This window comes from Bos javanicus, chromosome 7 (assembly GCF_032452875.1).
Source record: "Bos javanicus breed banteng chromosome 7, ARS-OSU_banteng_1.0, whole genome shotgun sequence".
Classification (NCBI taxonomy): Eukaryota; Metazoa; Chordata; class Mammalia; order Artiodactyla; family Bovidae; genus Bos; species Bos javanicus.
Window position 1 is genome coordinate 59,009,752 of NC_083874.1, and position 19,366 is coordinate 59,029,117.

A 19,366-nucleotide genomic window follows, 5' to 3' on the forward strand; every position below is an offset into this window, starting at 1 on the left:
ACTGTTAAAAATATCCTTTACAAATAAAACACACACACACACACACATTACTCCCTGCTCATTCTGAATCAACAACTGAAAATCACTGGCATTGGACTCAAATAAAGATTTTTTTCAAATAACAGTTGTATTTCAGCCTGGAAAATAATTTTTCTCATGCAGCTCTGGTGACTATGTAGATGACCCACCTCTTTTAGGTACATCTTGGATGATGTGGAGTCTGAAAAGCCAAGTTACACCCGAGATTCCATTCCCTGGTGGTGGTGACTCATTGGGATCACAGACATGCAGGACCTGTATGAAAGAGACACAGCATCAAGTGGGGCTCCACCAGTGAGTCATCCCTTTCATACAGTGAAACCTTAAAGGGAAGGGTAGGGAGGATGTATTGACGGTTAGGAAAACACAGATTACTGGTGGAAAATGACATCCTCTATTAATAAGATCTAAGGTAAGATCTAAGGGTAAGATCTAAGGTACGACTCATATAATTGTTCTAATTTTTAAGATTGATGGGGAGCATGAAGCATTTCTTTGAATTGGTGACAGGTTCCAATAAATGCTTATATAGGACTGCAGATGGTTTCAGAATGTGAGTTTATAAAGAAGGTGGAGATCCCAGTTCCCTTTATCATGTCTATATATATGTTTCAGTGTGTGTTTCAGAGCTCTCAGAAGTGTCTTGAAAGAGAACCTGAGCTGGACAAAGCAGCCTTGATCTGAGTGAGCTAACTGGCACCATGAAAACATCAGGTGTCTTTCTGCTCCTCTCCCTGGCTCTTTTCTGCTTTTTCTCAGGTGAGTTTTTTTTTTTTTTTCCTTAAAGTTAAAATCCAATACTTACATTGAACTGGAAACAACAAGTGTATTTGTCCACCATATTTCAAAATCCTAATAATTTTAATACAAAAGATCAATTCTGAGAGATTATCATAATGACTGCAATAATGAAAATGGGTGATGGTAATAATGATAGAAATAACTTTCATCTGTTGAGCATACACTATATTCTAGGCAGGTACTCAGGGCTTTTATGCATTATCTGCAACACACATAACAAGGTATTCATAGACACATTCCATATATAAGAAAACTGTAGCACAAAACAGTTAAGAAAATTTTAAGGACTTGTAACTGAGTTTGAGCAAGCTCCAGGAGTCAGTGATGGACAGGGAAGCCTGTCATACCATGGTTCATGGTGTCGCAAAGAGTCAGACAAGACTGAGCGACTGAACTGAACTAGTAAGCAGAATTTGGAATTTGAATCTAGGTCTTCTAGACGTCACAGGTGTCTGTTCCAAAGGAACAGTATGGAGAATTGATAACTATTTTAAATATTAGCTTGGCTTTCCAAGACAAAGCTAAGCTTTTCAGTTCTCATTATTCTTATAATTAGGACTCAAATAACTGAAACTGAAACAAGCAGAAAACAGGAAACTCAGAGAATCCTTCAGAAAAAAATCATCGAACCTTAGAATTCATAAACATATGTTATTGGTGAACTAAACAACTCTTGAAGTAGGGGAGTATCTTTGGCCACATTACTGAGCAGCAGTCATATATTCTACCAATTCTGATTATTCAAAGGACAACTGTACTTCAGTCTGATGCCTTTCATCATACCATCATCCATGTGAATGAACAAGGCCACTGCATCTATTTTTTTCTTTCTTTATTATTCTACTCTGTGCCTTTGTAGTGGACAAAATACACACTAGAGTCTCTGGACACAAAACCTAGGTTCATCACATCCACCACTAGCCTGTGTCAACTAAAGAAATAGGTCAGTTCTCTGAGAGAGTCTTTCATTCTTAGAATGCTGGACTTGAGACTGAGTCCTAGGAATCTGCAGATCTGGTGTATCATTTTCTGTGATAAAAGTAGTTGAATTTGGCTGCTATCAGAGACTGTAGATGCCCAAATGTGTAAAAACAACAGTTTTTCAATGAAATTGAGCAGATGAAGAAGTCATTGTTCACAGGGAGCTGATAATATTTTCATAAGCAAATATATTCAGAATCATAAAAAAATGAATAAAGGGTTTCTGTAATATTATGAAGTAATTCTGACTAGTAAAGCCAAGTAACTCAAGTAAGTGGATCAGTCAAGTGCTGAAATGGTGTACAAACAGATTTGACTATATTAAAATCTACTTGCAAAGACTGTCTAAATAATTAATAACTTATTTTTTCTTTTTACAAAGGCTAATTGGATCTGGGTGACTAATACAAACAAATACTAATACCAGAACAAGGTCCCTGATAGGCATGATGACATTTGGGAAGGCACAGTGCCCAGGAGCCTTAATGTTGAGACCAAGAGGAATGAATTTCAGTTCTGGCATTTCCATTTTGTAGCTGTGTGACCTTTCTGAGTCTCATTTTCCTCATCTGTAAAATGTGGATATAAAAGGACTAGCCCTGGGGAGGTAAATGAGAAAATGTACATAAAACGTTTAACATAATGGAACATAGTAAGTGTTTGAAAAATGTCTATTAATATTGCCATCACTAAATTTTAAAAATAAAAGTACTAGTTTGGCTCAGTCAGACTTAGCAGCAGCAGCAGCAGCAGCAACTTCCACTTTGACATTTCCTACATGTAAGACGGTGATTTGTACAGTGGAAAAATGGCTGAAAATTTTAACAGTGATCCCTCCCTGGTCAAAACAATTATTTGGGAGTAGTTAACAAAAACTATAGACTTCCAGACCCTATTTGGTCTCATATAATGGAATTTTTCAAGTGGTTGTCCTGGGAGTCTATATATTTAATAATCAGTCATATCATTTCAACGTGGTTGGTAATCACTACAGTAGTTCATCACTAACTTTCTTTCAAATTTAAAAGCTTTATTCTCTCCTTATCCCCATTAACAGAGAATGTACTTTGAGGTATTTCCAGTTGTCTTCCCATAAATACTTGCCACCCTTCCTGCCTTTGAGGTGGCTGTGGACTTATATGTAAGGGGGTACTGCTAGTATTAGGAGTTCTACAGAAAAGGCCAGAGATCAAAATTCAGCAGCTCATACCAGGACTGAACCTAAGACTTTTATTATTATAGCATTTTTAAACCACTGTGCTAATTAGTCACAACCTAAAATCACATATTTAATCATAAAGATGGAAGGAAAGAGAGAGAAGCAAGATTGTACTTTTGAAATACGATCTTTCAGGAATATAGAGAGATGTAGCAGGAAAAATGAGTCATAGAAAATAAGTTTGTTCTTGCCAGTCTAAATTTGAGCTGAGGTTTTAAAGCTGAACACAGAAGGCATAAGAACAATTTCAGGCTCAAAGAACAGACAGCAAATCCAATCCCTACCTTCAATTTCCTGAGACAAATGCTTTGGGGAGGGACCAGAAGCAGTAAACTTGGGAATGGCAGAGTTAGAGTCAACTTTCCAACCCAACTTCTCCAAAGTGAGGCCAGAGATGATAAATCATTTCCCCAGTAAATGAGTGACGGAGCCAAGACAGTAAGATGAATCTCCAGATGCTTAAACTATTTTTCTCACTCCACCCCAACCTCCCAGAAATATTACACCATCATGGTCCATATCCACACATCACTTTCCAAGTTTCTACTGTTCCCTAAGAGGACAACAGGTATAAAAATGTAAAGTAACCAAGCCATGACTTATTGAGATAACCAAGTACAAGTATCATTTTAGGCTTTGGGATTACCTAATATTATAAATCCCACTTTTTTGCACATTCAAAAATTACAGTGTTTGGATTTCATGCTTTTTTTCTTTTTTTTTTTTTCGCCAGGTGTCTTCGGTCAAGGAGCTCAGGTCAGTGTATATAATTTTATTTATTCTTCTGACCTGGGTGGGTGGCTCTTAGCTGGTACTCCCTGACCAATGAGGTCTGTCTATGGGTAAAAGAGCAAAGAAATGGACAAGCAGGACAGATGCAGAAAACAACAGAAGTTCTTAGTTTTCTAACTACAATCTCTTTATGAGAATACTGGTTTCAGTTTAAAAGGGCCTAGACACCCACTCTCAGATTTTGTTAAAATTAAATGAATATAAATAAAAAGAGAATGAATTTGTGGTAACACTCATGCTCTTCCACTGATTCCATTGTGTAATCTTGGGCAAGTTACTCAGCTTTTCTGAGCTACAATTTCCACACCTACTGAAAAGGGATATTACCATTTACCTCACAGAATCAGATTCAAATTACATAAACTATGTGGGATCATGTGGTAAACTATGTGTAGTTACATAAACTACGAAAGGATTAGTTATTGATTAATAACGATCTTCTGAAAGAGTTAGAAGAGAGATTATTATTTTCTTTTTAGAAGGCAACCAAGAGTAGACAATTTGTGTAGTGTTCTGCATTGAGTAGACACAGACTGGTTCAATCAAATTTAAATACAATTTGGGTTAAAAAGTGGAAAGGGCACAAATTATCTTTATTGTTTGGACTGGTACGTTCCAAATTAATCCACCAACTTTTTACTAGTTTTTTTGTCCTAGCTATGAAATAGACAACACAAACAAGAGGTATGTGCCCTGCCAATCACACCCGTATGTCCATACTGAACAGTGATACTTGACCTTGGCACTGGTTGTTGTTTGCCTTGCTGTGCCCAAGAACCCTGGGCATCAAGTTTCCAGACACTACTGCCAACTAATCAGGAGTTGGCAAAGAAGCTGAAAAACATTTTCCAACTTTAATATATCTACTACATCGTGTAAGACATTTTCCTCCCAAATTTTAGTATCTCAGACATTGGGATGTATCTTGCAATGAATGACACCTTACAACTGCCTGCCTGTGTGTGTGTGTGTGTGTGCACGCGTGCACACTTGTGTGTGCATATGTGTGTTTATACTGATATACATAATTGTACATCTTAAAGTTGATTTCTTCTTATATTTAAATAGTTATCTTAGTACAGTCTATATTATATATCAAAAGAAGCAAACAAGAATAAGACATAAGATCCAGCCAATATATTTTATACCTTATTAGGTAGGTATATGATTAAGACCATTACACATAGGTTTTTACAATATAGACTTTAATCCTGGTTTTCTCATTAACACAAAAGTTACTTCCCTTCTTTTGGCTCTTATTTCCCAGATCTTTAATGTTTCACAGATTTTTAGTGGTTTCTAATGTTCATTTAAAATATTCTACTGATTCTATTCCTTTAGATGAGCCTACGTCTTATATTCTGCTTGCTTTAGGATCCCTGGGGATGCTCACTCAACATGTAGATCCTCAGAGACTAGGCCAGACTTACTGAATAATAATCCCAGATAGGAGGCTTTGGATCTATATTCTAGAAATGTAGCACTGGAATGCACTGATTTTGGAGTGCTCCAGTATGCTGGAGACAATACAGATGAGTCCCAGTTTGAATATTTACTGCCTGTGTAATTTGAAGGATGTCTGTTTCCCTTCTCATTGCCTTTGTTTCCACATCTCTAAAATGAAGACTTGGATTCAGTGATCGCTAAAGCCCTTCTGGCCTGAGGTATCTGAATCAGTGTGAACTAAACATGCCTTACCAAGACTGCTGTCTCTCTTCCATTCAAATATAAATGGCAAAGAAGTTGTCACCTTTTGGATGACATCAAGGCTACACTCTCTTCTGCAAGTCTGGAAAGGGGGTGACAGTCCCAAAGCCAGGCAGAAGTTGACGCTAACCTTAGGAGGTTGTCTGCCTAACTTTGATCCAGCCAAGACAAAGGAAGAACAGTTTTTTTCCGACACCCAAGTCATTCTTTCCTTGCGAAGAAGTCTTTCATTATGAAGCATCTTATGGAAGATTATAGCTAGCAGTCTTAATTATAGATCTGTAAAAGTTTCTCATTCTTTCAAAAATATTATTTGGGCTAAACAAAAAGTATGTTCTAAGACTTTTGGAATTCATGGTCCTGTAAAAATTTCCCCATAAATGTAAATGACTAATATGCTACCAAATCTTTAATTTCCCAAGTAATAACATTAAAAAACATTAATAGTAAAATAAAAATAACAAAGATAAAGCTATTATTTATCATCACCACCCTTCATTTCAGAAATTGTAGTATAATATTAATAACAAATGCTTGAAAGTCATAATCGCAGAATACAGATAGTCCATTTAACCTGGATAAATTTTTATTAGAATCACTTCCTACACTATCTTTAATTTTTCTTATTTTCTCTATCAGGCTGTGTATTTGGGAACCACATACTTAAAGACATGTTTAAATGAATATTTATGACTGGGATTAACAAATCCCTCAAAAACAATGATAGGCAAATGTTTTCTTTTATGATAGTCTTAGGAATACCTAAACTTAGTTTTGTTGTATTTTAAAATAAACACATGGCAAATTTTAATACAGTTAGTAAAACAATGCTCGACTAGAAAATGGTGTTGTTCATGCTTCCTAATAACCTTGAAATCACTTATAACTCTTATACTGACAGAATACTTAAACATTAATACAATTTGGAGATGTTAGTCAGCCTCAACAACTTAGCTACAGAGGAAAACCAAGGCCTCAGAAAGAGGACCTCACTGAGTCAAGTTTACCAATAGCAGTAAAGCTGTGTGGTCATCATTTCAGGATATTTCCATAGCGCCATGCTACCTCTAACCAGCAACAGCAAGCAATTATGCAGTTCATGGGAAAGTGCTTTGAGCAGTGTAATTATCGAACAAATACAGAATAGTGTTCACCAGCCTTATATCCTAAAGAAGTAATGGAAACAGTAGTTTCAAGTAAGACAACTTGTCTCTGTGTGTTGAAGGGATTTGGAAACTTGAAGGAAATGGAGGCAAAGAGAGCAGAATTCATTATATAAGCTTCAGGTCAGAAATGCTAAGGATGGCTATAGGTGGTAAATCTGAAATTAGTGAAGAGGCTTAAGATAAAGAAATACATGAAAGGGAACACTTGTTCCCTTTCTATCCCTGAGGGATAGAAATGATGATGTTTTAATCTGAGGGTAGGTTGAGGGATTTGAAGAATGGTGCTCTGATGGAGTGGAGAAGGCAATGGCACCCCACTCTAGTACTCTTGCCTGGAAAATCCCATGGACAGAGGAGCCTGGAAGGCTGCAGTCCGTGGGGTTGCTGAGGGTCAGACACAACTGAGCAACTTCACTTTCACTTTTCACTTTCATGCATTGGAAAAGGAAACGGCAACCCACTCCAGTGTTCTCCTGGGGACATCCCAGGGACAGGGGAGCCTGGTGGGCTGCTGTCTATGGGGTTGCAAAGAGTGGGACACAACTGAAGTGACTAAGCAGCAGCAGCAGCAGTGATGGAGAGTGGAAAAATTAGAATGCAAAACTAGTTTAGAGGGAAAAATAAAGAGTTCTATTTTGGATATAAATGAATATTAAGTATGAATCAAACTGTTGACTAAAGGTATCTTGTATATTTCTGACAAGTAGAAACTAGACATTGAAATTTTGTTGTTTTTTTTTATAAAATTTTATTTTATTTAACTTTACAATATTGTATTGGTTTTGCCATATATCAAAATGAATCTGCCACAGGTATACATGTGTTCCCCATCCTGAACCCTCCTCCCTCTTCCCTCCCCATACCATCCCTCTGGGTCGTCCCAGTGCACCAGCCCCAAGCATCCAGTATCGTGCATCGAACCTGGACTGGTGACTTGTTTCATACATGATATTATACATGTTTCAATGCCATTCTCCCAAATCATCCCACCCTCTCCCTCTCCCACAGAGTCCAAAAGACTGTTCTATACATCAGTGTCTCTTCTGCTGTCTCGTATACAGGGTTATTGTTACCATCTTTCTAAATTCCATATATATGTGTTAGTATACTGTATTGGTGTTTTTCTTTCTGGCTTACTTCATGCTGTATAATAGGCTCCAGTTTCATCCACCTCATTAGAACTGATTCAAATGTATTCTTTTTAATGGCTGAGTAATACTCCATTGTGTATATGTACCACTGCTTTCTTATCCATTCATCTGCTGATGGACATCTAGGTTGCTTCCATGTCCTGGCTATTATAAACAGTGCTGCAATGAACACTGGGGTACATGTGTCTCTTTCCCTTCTGGTTTCCTCAGTGTGTATGCCCAGCAGTGGGATTGCTGGATCATAAGGCAGTTCTATTTCCAGTTTTTTAAGGAATCTCCACACTGTTCTCCATAGTGGCTGTACTAGTTTGCATTCCCACCAACAGTGTAAGAGGGTTCTCTTTTCTCCACACCCTCTCCAGCATTTATTGCTTGTAGACTTTTGGATCGCAGCCATTCTGACTGGTGTGAAATGGTACCTCATAGTGGTTTTGATTTGTATTTCTCTGATAATGAGTGATGTTGAGCATCTTTTCATGTGTTTGTTAGCCATCTGTATGTCTTCTTTGGAGAAATGTCTGTTTAGTTCTTTGGCCCATTTTTTGATTGGGTCATTTATATTTTTTGGAATTGAGCTGTAGGAGTTGCTTGTATATTTTTGAGATTAGTTGTTTGTCTGTTGCTTCATTTGCTATTATTTTCTCCCTAGACATTGAAATTTTGAAGACAAGAAAAAAAGTCTAGGACTCATTAGTATCATCTGGGGAAATACATGTTCTCAGAAAATCAAATATATAAAGTTTTCTTGCAAATGTATATAATTAATACCCAGGAGGAAGCTAGAACAGATAATTAAAAAAGAGAATAAATAGCTGGAAAACTGGGGGTACTGACATATACGAATCAGAAAGGAGTTTTGAAAAGGTGGGGGTAGTCAAGAATAGCACATATAAAGAAATCATGAGCATTTTATAAATATCCAATGGATCCTGAAAGATGTCATTTAGAGAGCAGTTTTGTAGGCTATAGTCCATGGGGTCACAAAGAGTCAGACACGACTGAGTGACTTCACTTTCACTTTCACTTTGGTTGTGTGGAAGCACTATTAAAACAGGAGAAGTAGAAGCCAAGTTAGAGAGGGGTTAGGGAAACTGGTATTAAGGGGGCTAGGAAAGAATGGGGTTAATTTACCCACAAAGGTAGTATTTTTCAGTAAAGAGAAGAAATGAAGTCTTACATCCTAAGGGAGTGTGTGTGTCTGCAAATTTTCACTGAATTTTTTTTAGAATTAAAATATTGAAACTCAACATTCCAAAAACTAAGATCATGGCATCCAGTCCCATCAACTTCATGGCAAATAGAAGGGAAAAAAGGGGAAGCAGTGACAGATTTTATTTTCTTAGACTCCAAAATCACTGCAGATGGTGACTACAGCCATGAAATTAAAAGATGCTTGCTCCTTGGAAAGAAAGCTATGACAAACCTAGATACCATGTTAAAAAGCAGAGGCATCACATTGCTGACAAAGGTTGGTATAGTCAAAACTATAAAGAAGGCAGAGTGCTGAAAAACTGACACTTTTGAATTGTGGTGCTGGAGAAGACTCTTCAGAGTCTCTTGGACTGCAAGGAGATCACAACAGTCAATTCAAAAGGAAATAAACCCCGAATACTCATTGGAAGAACTGTTGCTGAAGCTCCAATACTGATGCAAAGAACCGACTCACTTGAAAAGACCCTAAAGTTGGGAAAGATTGAAGGAAAAAGGAAAACAGGAAAGCAGAGGATGAGATGGTTAGATAGTATCATTGACTCAATGGAGATGAATTTTAGCCAACTCCAGGAGATAGTGGAAGACAGAGGAGCCTGGCATGCTATAGTCCATGGGGTCGCAGAGTCAGACATGACAGTGACTGAACAATAACAACAACCAGCCTGGCTCTCTGCCTCAGAGCAGGGATTTCTGGCTGACTCTGTAAAGGCATTCTGCAAAGACCACAATCTGAGCCTTTGGCCACCTGATGTGAACAGCTGGCTCACTGGAAAAGACCTTAATGCTGGGAAAGATTGAAGGCAGGAGGAGAAGGGGACAACAGAGGACGAGATAGTTGGATGGCATCACCGACTCAATGGACATGAATTTGAGTAAGCTCCAGGAGATGGTGAAGGATAGGGAAGCCTGGTGTGTTGCAGTCCATGGGGTCGCAAAGAGGCAGACACAACTGAGTGACTGAAAAAAAAAAACAAATCTCTGGAATTCTCTGAGGGTGGTTCTTTTCTGTCCCTAGTCACCATGCTACATTTTTTCACAAGTGAGTGAAGAGTATCCTTTAGACATGAAGGAGGAAGCATTTGAACAATAGTTGTTATTTCTCCCACCAAACTGAAGAACTAAGGACCTAGCTTTACTAAGCTATTCCACCATAAGAAGTCACAGCTACAATTTGGATTATCAAAGCTGGAGCATCCTTAGGGATTTTCTAATCTCATGACACTTAGCATTCTTTATGAGTTAGAGCCTTTCGGAATGTGATGAGAGATACAGTTAGTGCAGGCCTACAATGAGAGGCTTATTTTCTACACTACTCCTTCAGGACTATTTCAAATATTCCACACTGACTTTCTACAACTCTTAAGGTGACTACATTTGATTGTTATAAAAACCCTGGGAATGAGGCATGGCAACTGTATTTTGGGTTTTTATTTGTTTTTAAAATTTTGGTTAAGAAAATTGAGGCACAGATGTTGAGTACTTTGTCCAAGATAACACAACTGCCCAATGGCAAGTGGCAGAAAAAGTTCTATAACTTGATTCCTGAGCTACCTTCAGGGATCACGGGAAGCCACTGCAATTTACAAGTATGTAGATTCGTGTACCTATGTTAATTTAAGGAGGCTTGGTAATATACCAGTTAGTTGATTTGGTTTTATTCACTGAAATCCTTTGCTGTTCCTAGTCCTATTTCCAGGGGTGATGGAAGGGTCAGGTGGGTTTGGGGAGGGAGGAGGGATCTGGAAATTCTCAAAGCAAAGAATCTCCCCAAGTGCCACTTCCATGTTGCTTTCTGAAGGACAAAGGAGGCTGCAACACAAGATCACAGGGTTGGATGCCAAGGAAAGGTGGCTTAAGGAGGCGTCTCTTTCAAGTAAGAGACTTTTTTTTTCTTTTCCTTACCTGACCTGAGAGGCCACATCCGGCATCTTCCCCATATGCCGCTTTGTTGCAAACATCTTTGCCACAGGGTGTAACTAGTTAGCTGCAAGGCAATTTTGCCATAAAAGATAAACTGGTTGATGGCTTGGGTTGGTATTTCAGCTTTCACTGGTTGACCGTTTGGTTTCATTTCTCCATTGATACAGTATTCCCACTTTTATATTATATACATCTTGGCCCTTATAATGGTCTGGATAGTGAGGCGCACCCTGGCAGTTTTAAAGTAATGGCTAATAAAAACTTCACATATGGGCTTGACAGAAAATATGGTGGTAATACTTATTTAGCACTACACCAGGAAAATGGCACCCCACTCCAGTACTCTTGCCTGGAAAATCCCATGGATGGAGAAGCCTGGTAGGCTGCAGTCCATGGGGTCGCTAAGAGTCGGATACGACTGAGCGACTTCACTTTCACTTTCCACTTTCATGCATTGGAGAAAGAAATGGCAACCCACTCAGTGTTCTTGCCTGGAGAATCCCAGGGACGGGGGAGCCTGGTGGGCTGCCGTCTATGGGGTCTCACAGAGTCGGACAGGACTGAAGCAACTTAGCAGCAGCAGCAGCAGGAATAAACAACAGTGTAAAAGCTTTACAAAGTAAAACAAATAGTTACAAATGTGTATCCTAGTATTTGGAAAACAATACCGCTCTTAATGAAGGCAGAAATTTTAGTAAAAAACTGTGAAGCCAAATGAGGAAACAAAGTAGCAGAAAAAGGTACAATACTATGAATGAAAGATGTTGAAGGCACCTGCTTAGGTACAACCCATAAAATTAAATTAGGTATTTGTGCAATATGGCCATGAATCTGCACACGTTAAATACATTCAAATATGCTATATTTTGCAATAAAGTTTTTTTAATTTTGCTATGAAAAATAAATTTCATTATATTCTCATTAATGTCTCTCTTTTATTTTTGGTAATTTTATCTTTTATGGAAAAATTGCTTTATAGTCAATTAGCTATCCATGAAAGTGTCTGTGGCAAAGATGTTTACAGCAAAGAAGTTGACGATGAAAACACTTAGAACCTGTAGGGAGACACCTATCTCTGACTGAGATGCCCTTTTTCTCAGTTTCCACATTGCCTGTATTTGCCCCATTGTGGCCTTTATGACACACAGTGCTGTAATTACCTGCCCTTCTCTGATTCCCTAATGCAGATAAGATGGTGAGCTTACTGATATATTTATAACTGCTTCCTTCTTATATCACCAGCACCAAGCCCTGTGTTCTCTAAATACTAGTTACCCATTAGCTCTATGTGAAATAAAAGAAAACATGATGATTCTGTGGTTTAAAGAATTTTCTTGACTCACGCACATAACTGCAAATGTGTACTTTAGTGACATAAATACAAAATACATTGGTTTGTTGTTGTTGTTGTTGTTTTTAACATTCTATGGTTTCCCTGGTGGCTCAGACAGTAAAGAATCAGCCTGCAATGCGGCAGGTTCGATCCCTGGGTCAGGAAGTTCCCCTGGAGAAGGAAATGGCAATCCACTCCAGTATTCTTGCTTGGAAAACCCAATGGACAGAGAAGCCTAGAGGGCTACAGTCCACGTAGTCACAGAGAGTCAGACATGACTGAGTGAGTAACACACACACATTCTGTGGTTTATAATATCCTAAAGATTTTCCAGCTTTTATTTTCTATTTGGAGACCTAAAGAAAAGATTACTGTCCTGAAAGTGGTATGAGAAGATGGAGTTATCTGTAAGAGCAGAGGAGAAAGTGGGCCTATATGTAGGACAATAAGAAGCCTGGGTATCTTCTGTCTGACCCAGCCCTAAGAAAATCACTGGTTAGGATCATACTACACAATCTTAACAGTACAAGATGCCAAATTTCAACAAAAAGTTATATTCAAGAGTTGGATACCTTAAACCTGATATATGTAATAATATTTTTACAACTCAGTTGTATGGCTTTTTTGCTGGGCACCTCCTCATGCAAAGTTTCAGGGGGCTTTGTCAGTATATAATGGTTTGCTAATACTTTAAACAAATGATTCATCTTACCTGTGCCCATACAGTCCACTAAGAAGTTACTCTAATAAAGTCTACATGGCCTGACTATAAGCAAGGTCAAGGTATATCATGACAGTTGGTCTTTATTTCTCTCAATGAAGATTTGTTGGAAATCAACAACTGTATATTGCCAGAAATTCTGGGTCAGCCATGAAAAGTATGTTCAAGCACCGGTCTCAGTGCTTCTGGTTGTATGGCACTGGTAAGCCACTTAATTTCCTAAGGATCAATATTCATGTCTGTAAATTGGCTAATACATTTTATATTGTTCAATGTGAATCTCTGCGTTACTGTGAGACGATGGAGTTGATCCATGTGGGAACAGTTTGGAGATTATGAAGCAACTGATAAACATAAGATAGTATTATCTTAATAAAACTATGATGGGGTAAAGTATGGTCCCTCTATTCGTGTTTAAATGTCACTTCATTCCACACAGCTGCCATCTGAAGGAGTTCAGTTTTACCTACTGCATATTGCCTGTTCTCTGGAATAAAATGGCTCAAATGTTATCTGCACACCAAATACTGACTCAATTGAGAGTGAATTGAAAAGAATCTTAAAACTCCAGACTAATTCCAAGATATCACTATAACTAAGGAGATACCTTAGTAGCATAATCATTCCGTCTCTAGAGCCCATGATGATAATCATTAATTGGTCACAGCGTGTTTTCTCACCAAGGCTAGATGCAACCTCAGAATCCTTCAAAACAGAACAGTTTAGGGCAGTCATTACTCAGTTATTGTAGTAGGCACAAAAGTTCAAATTCTACAGATTCTGGGACAGAGTAAGTTAATGTAAAGATATTAGAATTTTGTTTTCAAGAGATAATAAACTGATATAGCAGCCAGGGAAAACTGACCAGTTATCAAATAACACCTGGGAGCGTCTTGCAGTGACCATTCATATCTTTAAAGCAATTCAGGAGGAATGCTTTTGTAGTTACACTAATACAAATTTTCTTGTTTTTTCATCTGCGGCATACAGCATGTAAGATCTTAGTTCCCAGACCAGGAATCGAACCTGTATCTGCTGCAGGGGAAATGTGGAGCCCTAACCACTGGACAACCAAGGAATCCCAATACAGTTTTTTTTCCCCCCATTTAAAGACCCAAAACTACTCTCAATTGGTACAAATTAGCATTGGAGGATAAAACCATACCCATAGCATTTGTCTCACTCCTCCTGTAAGAAATAAGCATCTGCCTTATATCATTAACATACCCCTGAATACAGTGACTATAGACATGTGTTCTTTAAAGAAAAAAATCTTAATTATGTTTAATACATTCTAGTTAGAAAAAGAAAGTGATTTTTACTTAGAAAACTTTACACCACAACTATGTACAATAATATGTATAATTTTAAGTTTACTGTCCACAACTTATCTGAGGGACAGTCCCTTAGACAGAATGCACTAATATCAATGTCACTGCGTTTACTTTGCCAGGTTGACTGTGGTGAGTTCAAGGACCCCAAGGTCTACTGTACTCGGGAATCTAATCCCCACTGTGGTTCTGATGGCCAGACATATGGCAATAAATGTGCCTTCTGTAAGGCAGTGATGTAAGTATCATATTCATCAAATCTACCTTGCAAACACAAACTTCCAGAATAAGATTATGACACTGTCCTTGAGATATTCTAGAGAGTTCTACTCATACCCATCCATAGAAACTGAAGTAATAAGCTTCAGGCAAATGAGTTGAAAACAAATGAAACAAAAACAAGCCCCCGCCAAAGTTATCTGAAGGTTTCTAAATTATCTAAAAAGATGATATCAGGTATTTCACTTTGTTAGTATTTTTGACTCAGGTAACTTAAAAAAAATTTTTATGTCTTTAAGCATTTTGATACATTTTCTTAGTTTTTCATTTATTTCTAATTAAAATTTCAATCATTTTCATACAATTATGTTTGTTGTTATTATAATTTTGGAAAAGATGGAAGAAAGTTTTAGAAGTGTAGTCAAGTTAAAAATTTCCTCAAAATCAGAAACATGAAAAACTTAGGAGAAATTTTATGATAAAAATATTATCCAAATTATTTTCTGATATTTATTTTATAAAAAATAATATTTTGTAGACAATAAGTTCCATTCATTCTGATGAAAACAGCCTTTCAATAAACAACAGAGAGGATTATCCTTTATTATCCAGACTATACAAATTTTACCAATTATATTAGGAAGATTCTACCAAAGAAAAATATGTATTGAGTTTACATGTTTATAAAAAACAGAACAAGTGCTATAGATTTTAGTCTATATTATTTTAGTTGACTATTAGATTCCCGATGAAATGTATATTTAATAAATATTTATTCCATCAATTAATCAATCTTTTGATTAACTGACTGCTCTAAAAGCCAGGGGATTTAAGCAAGATAAAAATGATCACACTTTCTAGTGTCTTCTACCACTCGCATCATTTTCTTGTATTAGAGTTTCTTCTATGAATTCCTTAACTTTCCTTAATTAACCCATAAAATTCCTAGGCACAGGGAATATATAAATCCCTATCAATAACAGGGCTAAGCATGTAGAATGATATTAATAAATATTGAATCTATAGATAATACACATGTGCCTATATTTCTATATATCTGACATATCAATATCAACATTTTCCCAGGAGAAGGGCAGTAGGGTAAGGTGAGATTTGATTTAATGGGCCCACATTACTCAGAGGGCCTGAAAACATGTCTGCTAAAAAATGTCAAAGGCCTGAATATTTGGTTGAACCTCTTACATCTTCTATCAGGTTAGAACTATGACAGTATAGTCTCTTTGCAATTATATCTCAATTTTTACATCTGTATACATATTTACTCTCAGATAATGAACAGTTAAAACTGAAAGGTCTAAACCTTAGTAAAACTCTGAAGTTTAAGATTCATACTTTCTGCAATGAGGCGAGATGTTACCTCCAAGTGCATTTAACTAAAACCTAATCATAGACATGGATACCTGTGAATCAATTGATTCTATGACAGTTAAACCTTTTTCCAACCTCTGTGATGGATAGTAATGATACTGCACTGAGCATATATTTGTCTTTCTTTTTTGTAGGAAAAGTGGTGGGAAAATCAACCTAAAGCACCGTGGAAAATGCTGAAGCAGAACCAGAATGCTGAAAATGCTGAATCAGAGAGCTGACTTGCCAGCTCTCTCGTATTTCTTTACTTGCCTCTGCTTTTACTTTACTTTTCTCTAGCGAATCCCTTCAATTTATAAAGACACACCTTCTACTCTACCTTGAGCTTAGGATGTTCCATATATATTTTTCTTGATTCGCTTGTCAATAAAGTAAATTCTGTAAAATCACTGTTTTTTTTTTCTTTTTATAATCTGTCACCAAAAAAAACAAAACAAAACCTACAGATACAATATAGAATACTGACCTGGCATAAACTTGGATAAAAAGACCTGTTTTTCTGATGGAAATCAACCATGCAGTGGTCACCATGGGAACCTAGGAAAACCCCCTCCCTCCTCTTTTGTTTTTTCCACTTCATTTTTTAATTGGATAATTGCTTTACAGAATTTTGTTGTTTTCTGTTAAACATCAACAAGAATCAGCCATAGATACATCCATGTCCTTCTTTCTCTTTATTCGTGGAATATCAGTGTAAATCATGAAGGAATTTTTACTGAGATGATCATATGTCTATAATTATTTTACAGTATCTATGATTTAAGTCTTAGATCACAAATTACATTTTCTTCCTAATTTCAGGAAAAATATTTTATATAAAAATAAAACATTTATCCTCTCTGGACCATAGTTTTCTTATCTCTAGGGAATGATGAATTATATTATTACATAATAGATACTTCATAAAGACCTACTTTATTTGGCTTCCCAGCAACATCAAAGGATCTAGAAGAAAGAAGTGAATATATGTTCAATAAATAATGAATAGATGCAAAGTCTCTAAAACTGTGTAAAGGAATGAAATTAACTGATGTTAATCATGGAATGAGAGAGTTGGATGAAATGTGAGAAATCTAAAGGCCCAGAGAAAGCTTACTTATACTGCCAAAGAAAAAAGCTCCAGTTAGTAGAAAAGCCAAGGTTAAAACATAGCTCTTTTGATAACCAGTTCCGTCTCCACATAGCTGGCTCAATCCCAGGAAGACAAGCTAGATATATAAATATCTCATTCTGAGCCATCCAATTGGAAGTGCTGAAAAACTACCCTTTGAGTACTCTAATTCAATATAGCATGTATTTACAGATAACATCGTCCTGGGTGAACTCACACAGAAGACCGATCTAGATATATTTACTAGATGATCATCCCTCTGCCAGCAAATATTTACTGGGTGCCTACTCTGAAGGAGGCTCTTTCTGGTCTCCATACTTGAAATATAGTTATGGATAGGGATAAGAAAGGAAAAAACATACAGACAAACAAACAAAAAACCCCTATCTTGATGAAGCTTATATCACAGGTAGAGGTAACAGACAAAAAATAATCATAATAAGTAAATAAATAATACAGTAGTACTTAAGCAGAGACAGTAGCCAATTGCAATACTAAGTCAGATGATTAGAAGAGTTCTAACTAGAAGAAATGGAGATGAGGGAGTTGGCCAAACAAGTATCTTGTGGAACAGCAAAAGGAAAAGCTAGAACACAGTCCTTTAGTCTGAAGGACACCGGATTTGTTCGAGGTTCAGCAAGCAAGCAACAGTGACTGAAGAGGGATGAATATGAGGGCAAATTTCTGGTGATACGGTCAGAGAGGCTAAGCCTAAATCATGACTTTATAGTCAATGTTTTCTCTATGTAGTTTTGTAATCAAGATTTTTTTTTCCTTTGTCATCCCCATTTATAACTGTATTCCAAGCATGGAGAACAGAGCCTGAGTCACAGTAGGTACTCAGGAAATGTTTTCTGGCAGAGGGATTTTTTTCTTTTATTCTTATGTATAAAAGTATGTTAACTAAAAACATTAAGACCATTTTTTTCTGTTCGTAAAATCTCAATTATATCTTATGCACATAGATGTTACTCTTCATGTATATAATTGAAGAAGGTCTAACCAAAATGGGGGATGCATCTGATGTTTAGGTAAAGAGCCTGGTTGTGGGGGGCGGGGCATGAATTAGGTTGAGGAAAAATTAGGAAAAAGAAACACCTTATACTCTTGTCAAATGTGGGATTTGTACTCTTCCATGAATAAAGATGCTGTGCTGTGTGCTTAGTGGCTCAGTTGTGTCAGATGCTTTGAGACCCCGTGGACTATAGCCCGCCAGACTCCTCTGTCCATGGAATTTTCCAGGCAAGAATACAGGACTGGGTTTCCATTTCCTACTCCAGGAGATCTTCATCTTCCCAACCCAGGCAGTGACCAAAACCATCCCAAAGAAAAAGAAATGCCAGAAGGCAAAGTGATTGTCTGAGGAGGCTTTACAAATAGCTAAGTAAAGAAAAGAGCAAAAGGCAAGGGAGAAAGGGAAAGATATACTCAACTGAACGCAGAGTTCCAGAGGATAGCAAGAAGAAATAAGAACGCCTTCTTAAATGAACAATGCAAAGAAACAGAGGAAAACAATAGAATAGGAAAGACTACAGATCTCTTCAAGAAAATTGGAGGTATCAAGGGAATATGTCATGCAAGGATGGGCATGATGAAGGACAGAAATGGTAAGGACCTAAAAGAAACAGAAGAGATTAAGAAGAGGTGGCAAGAATACACAGAAGAACTATACAAAATAGGTCTTAAAGATCTGGATAACCATGGTGGTATGGTCACTCACCTAGAGCTGGACACCCTGGAGTGTGAGGTCAAGTGGGCCTTAGGAAGCATTACTATGAACAAAGCAAATGGAGAGCTATTTAAAATCCTTAAAAATGATGCTATTAAGTGCTGCACTAAATACGTTAGAAAATTTGGAAAACTCTGCAGTGGCCACAGGAATAGAAAAGGTTAGTTTTCATTCCAATCCCAAAGAAGGGCAATCCCAAAGAATGTTCAAACTACTGTACAATTGTGCTTATCTCCCACATTAGTAAGGTTATGTTCAAAACTTTCAAGTTAGGCTTCAACAGTACATGAACCAAGAACTTTCAGATGTACACACTGGGTTTAGAAGAGCCAGAGGAACCAGAGATCAAATTGCCAACATTCGTTGGATCATGGGAAAAGCAAGGAAATTACAGAAAAAAATATCTACTTTTGTTTCACTGACTACAATAAACCCTTTGACTGTGTGGATCACAACAAACTGTGGAAAATTCTGGAAGATATGGAGTATCAGACCAGCTTACCTGTTTCCTGAGAAACCTGCAAGTGAGTCAACAAGCAACAATT

At 37.2% G+C, this 19,366-nt stretch overlaps 1 protein-coding gene across 2 annotated transcripts; it reads left to right on the forward strand.

The window, feature by feature from the left end:
* The first annotated feature begins 354 nt into the window (after positions 1 to 354).
* LOC133251445 (serine protease inhibitor Kazal-type 6) lies at positions 355 to 16,367 on the forward strand. 2 transcript variants are annotated; one of them, XM_061423919.1, is made up of 6 exons: positions 355 to 451; positions 655 to 798; positions 3,774 to 3,796; positions 10,867 to 10,941; positions 14,496 to 14,611; positions 16,116 to 16,367. In XM_061423919.1, exons 2-6 carry the CDS (start codon positions 741 to 743, stop codon positions 16,159 to 16,161), a joined length of 318 nt encoding a protein of 105 aa, XP_061279903.1. In that variant the 5' UTR covers positions 355 to 451; positions 655 to 740; the 3' UTR covers positions 16,162 to 16,367. The 2 variants fall into 2 exon arrangements, with proteins under 2 accessions (XP_061279903.1, XP_061279904.1); XM_061423920.1 differs by lacking the exons at positions 355 to 451; positions 10,867 to 10,941 and having other exon boundaries at positions 589 to 798.
* Positions 16,368 to 19,366: the final 2,999 nt, after the last annotated feature.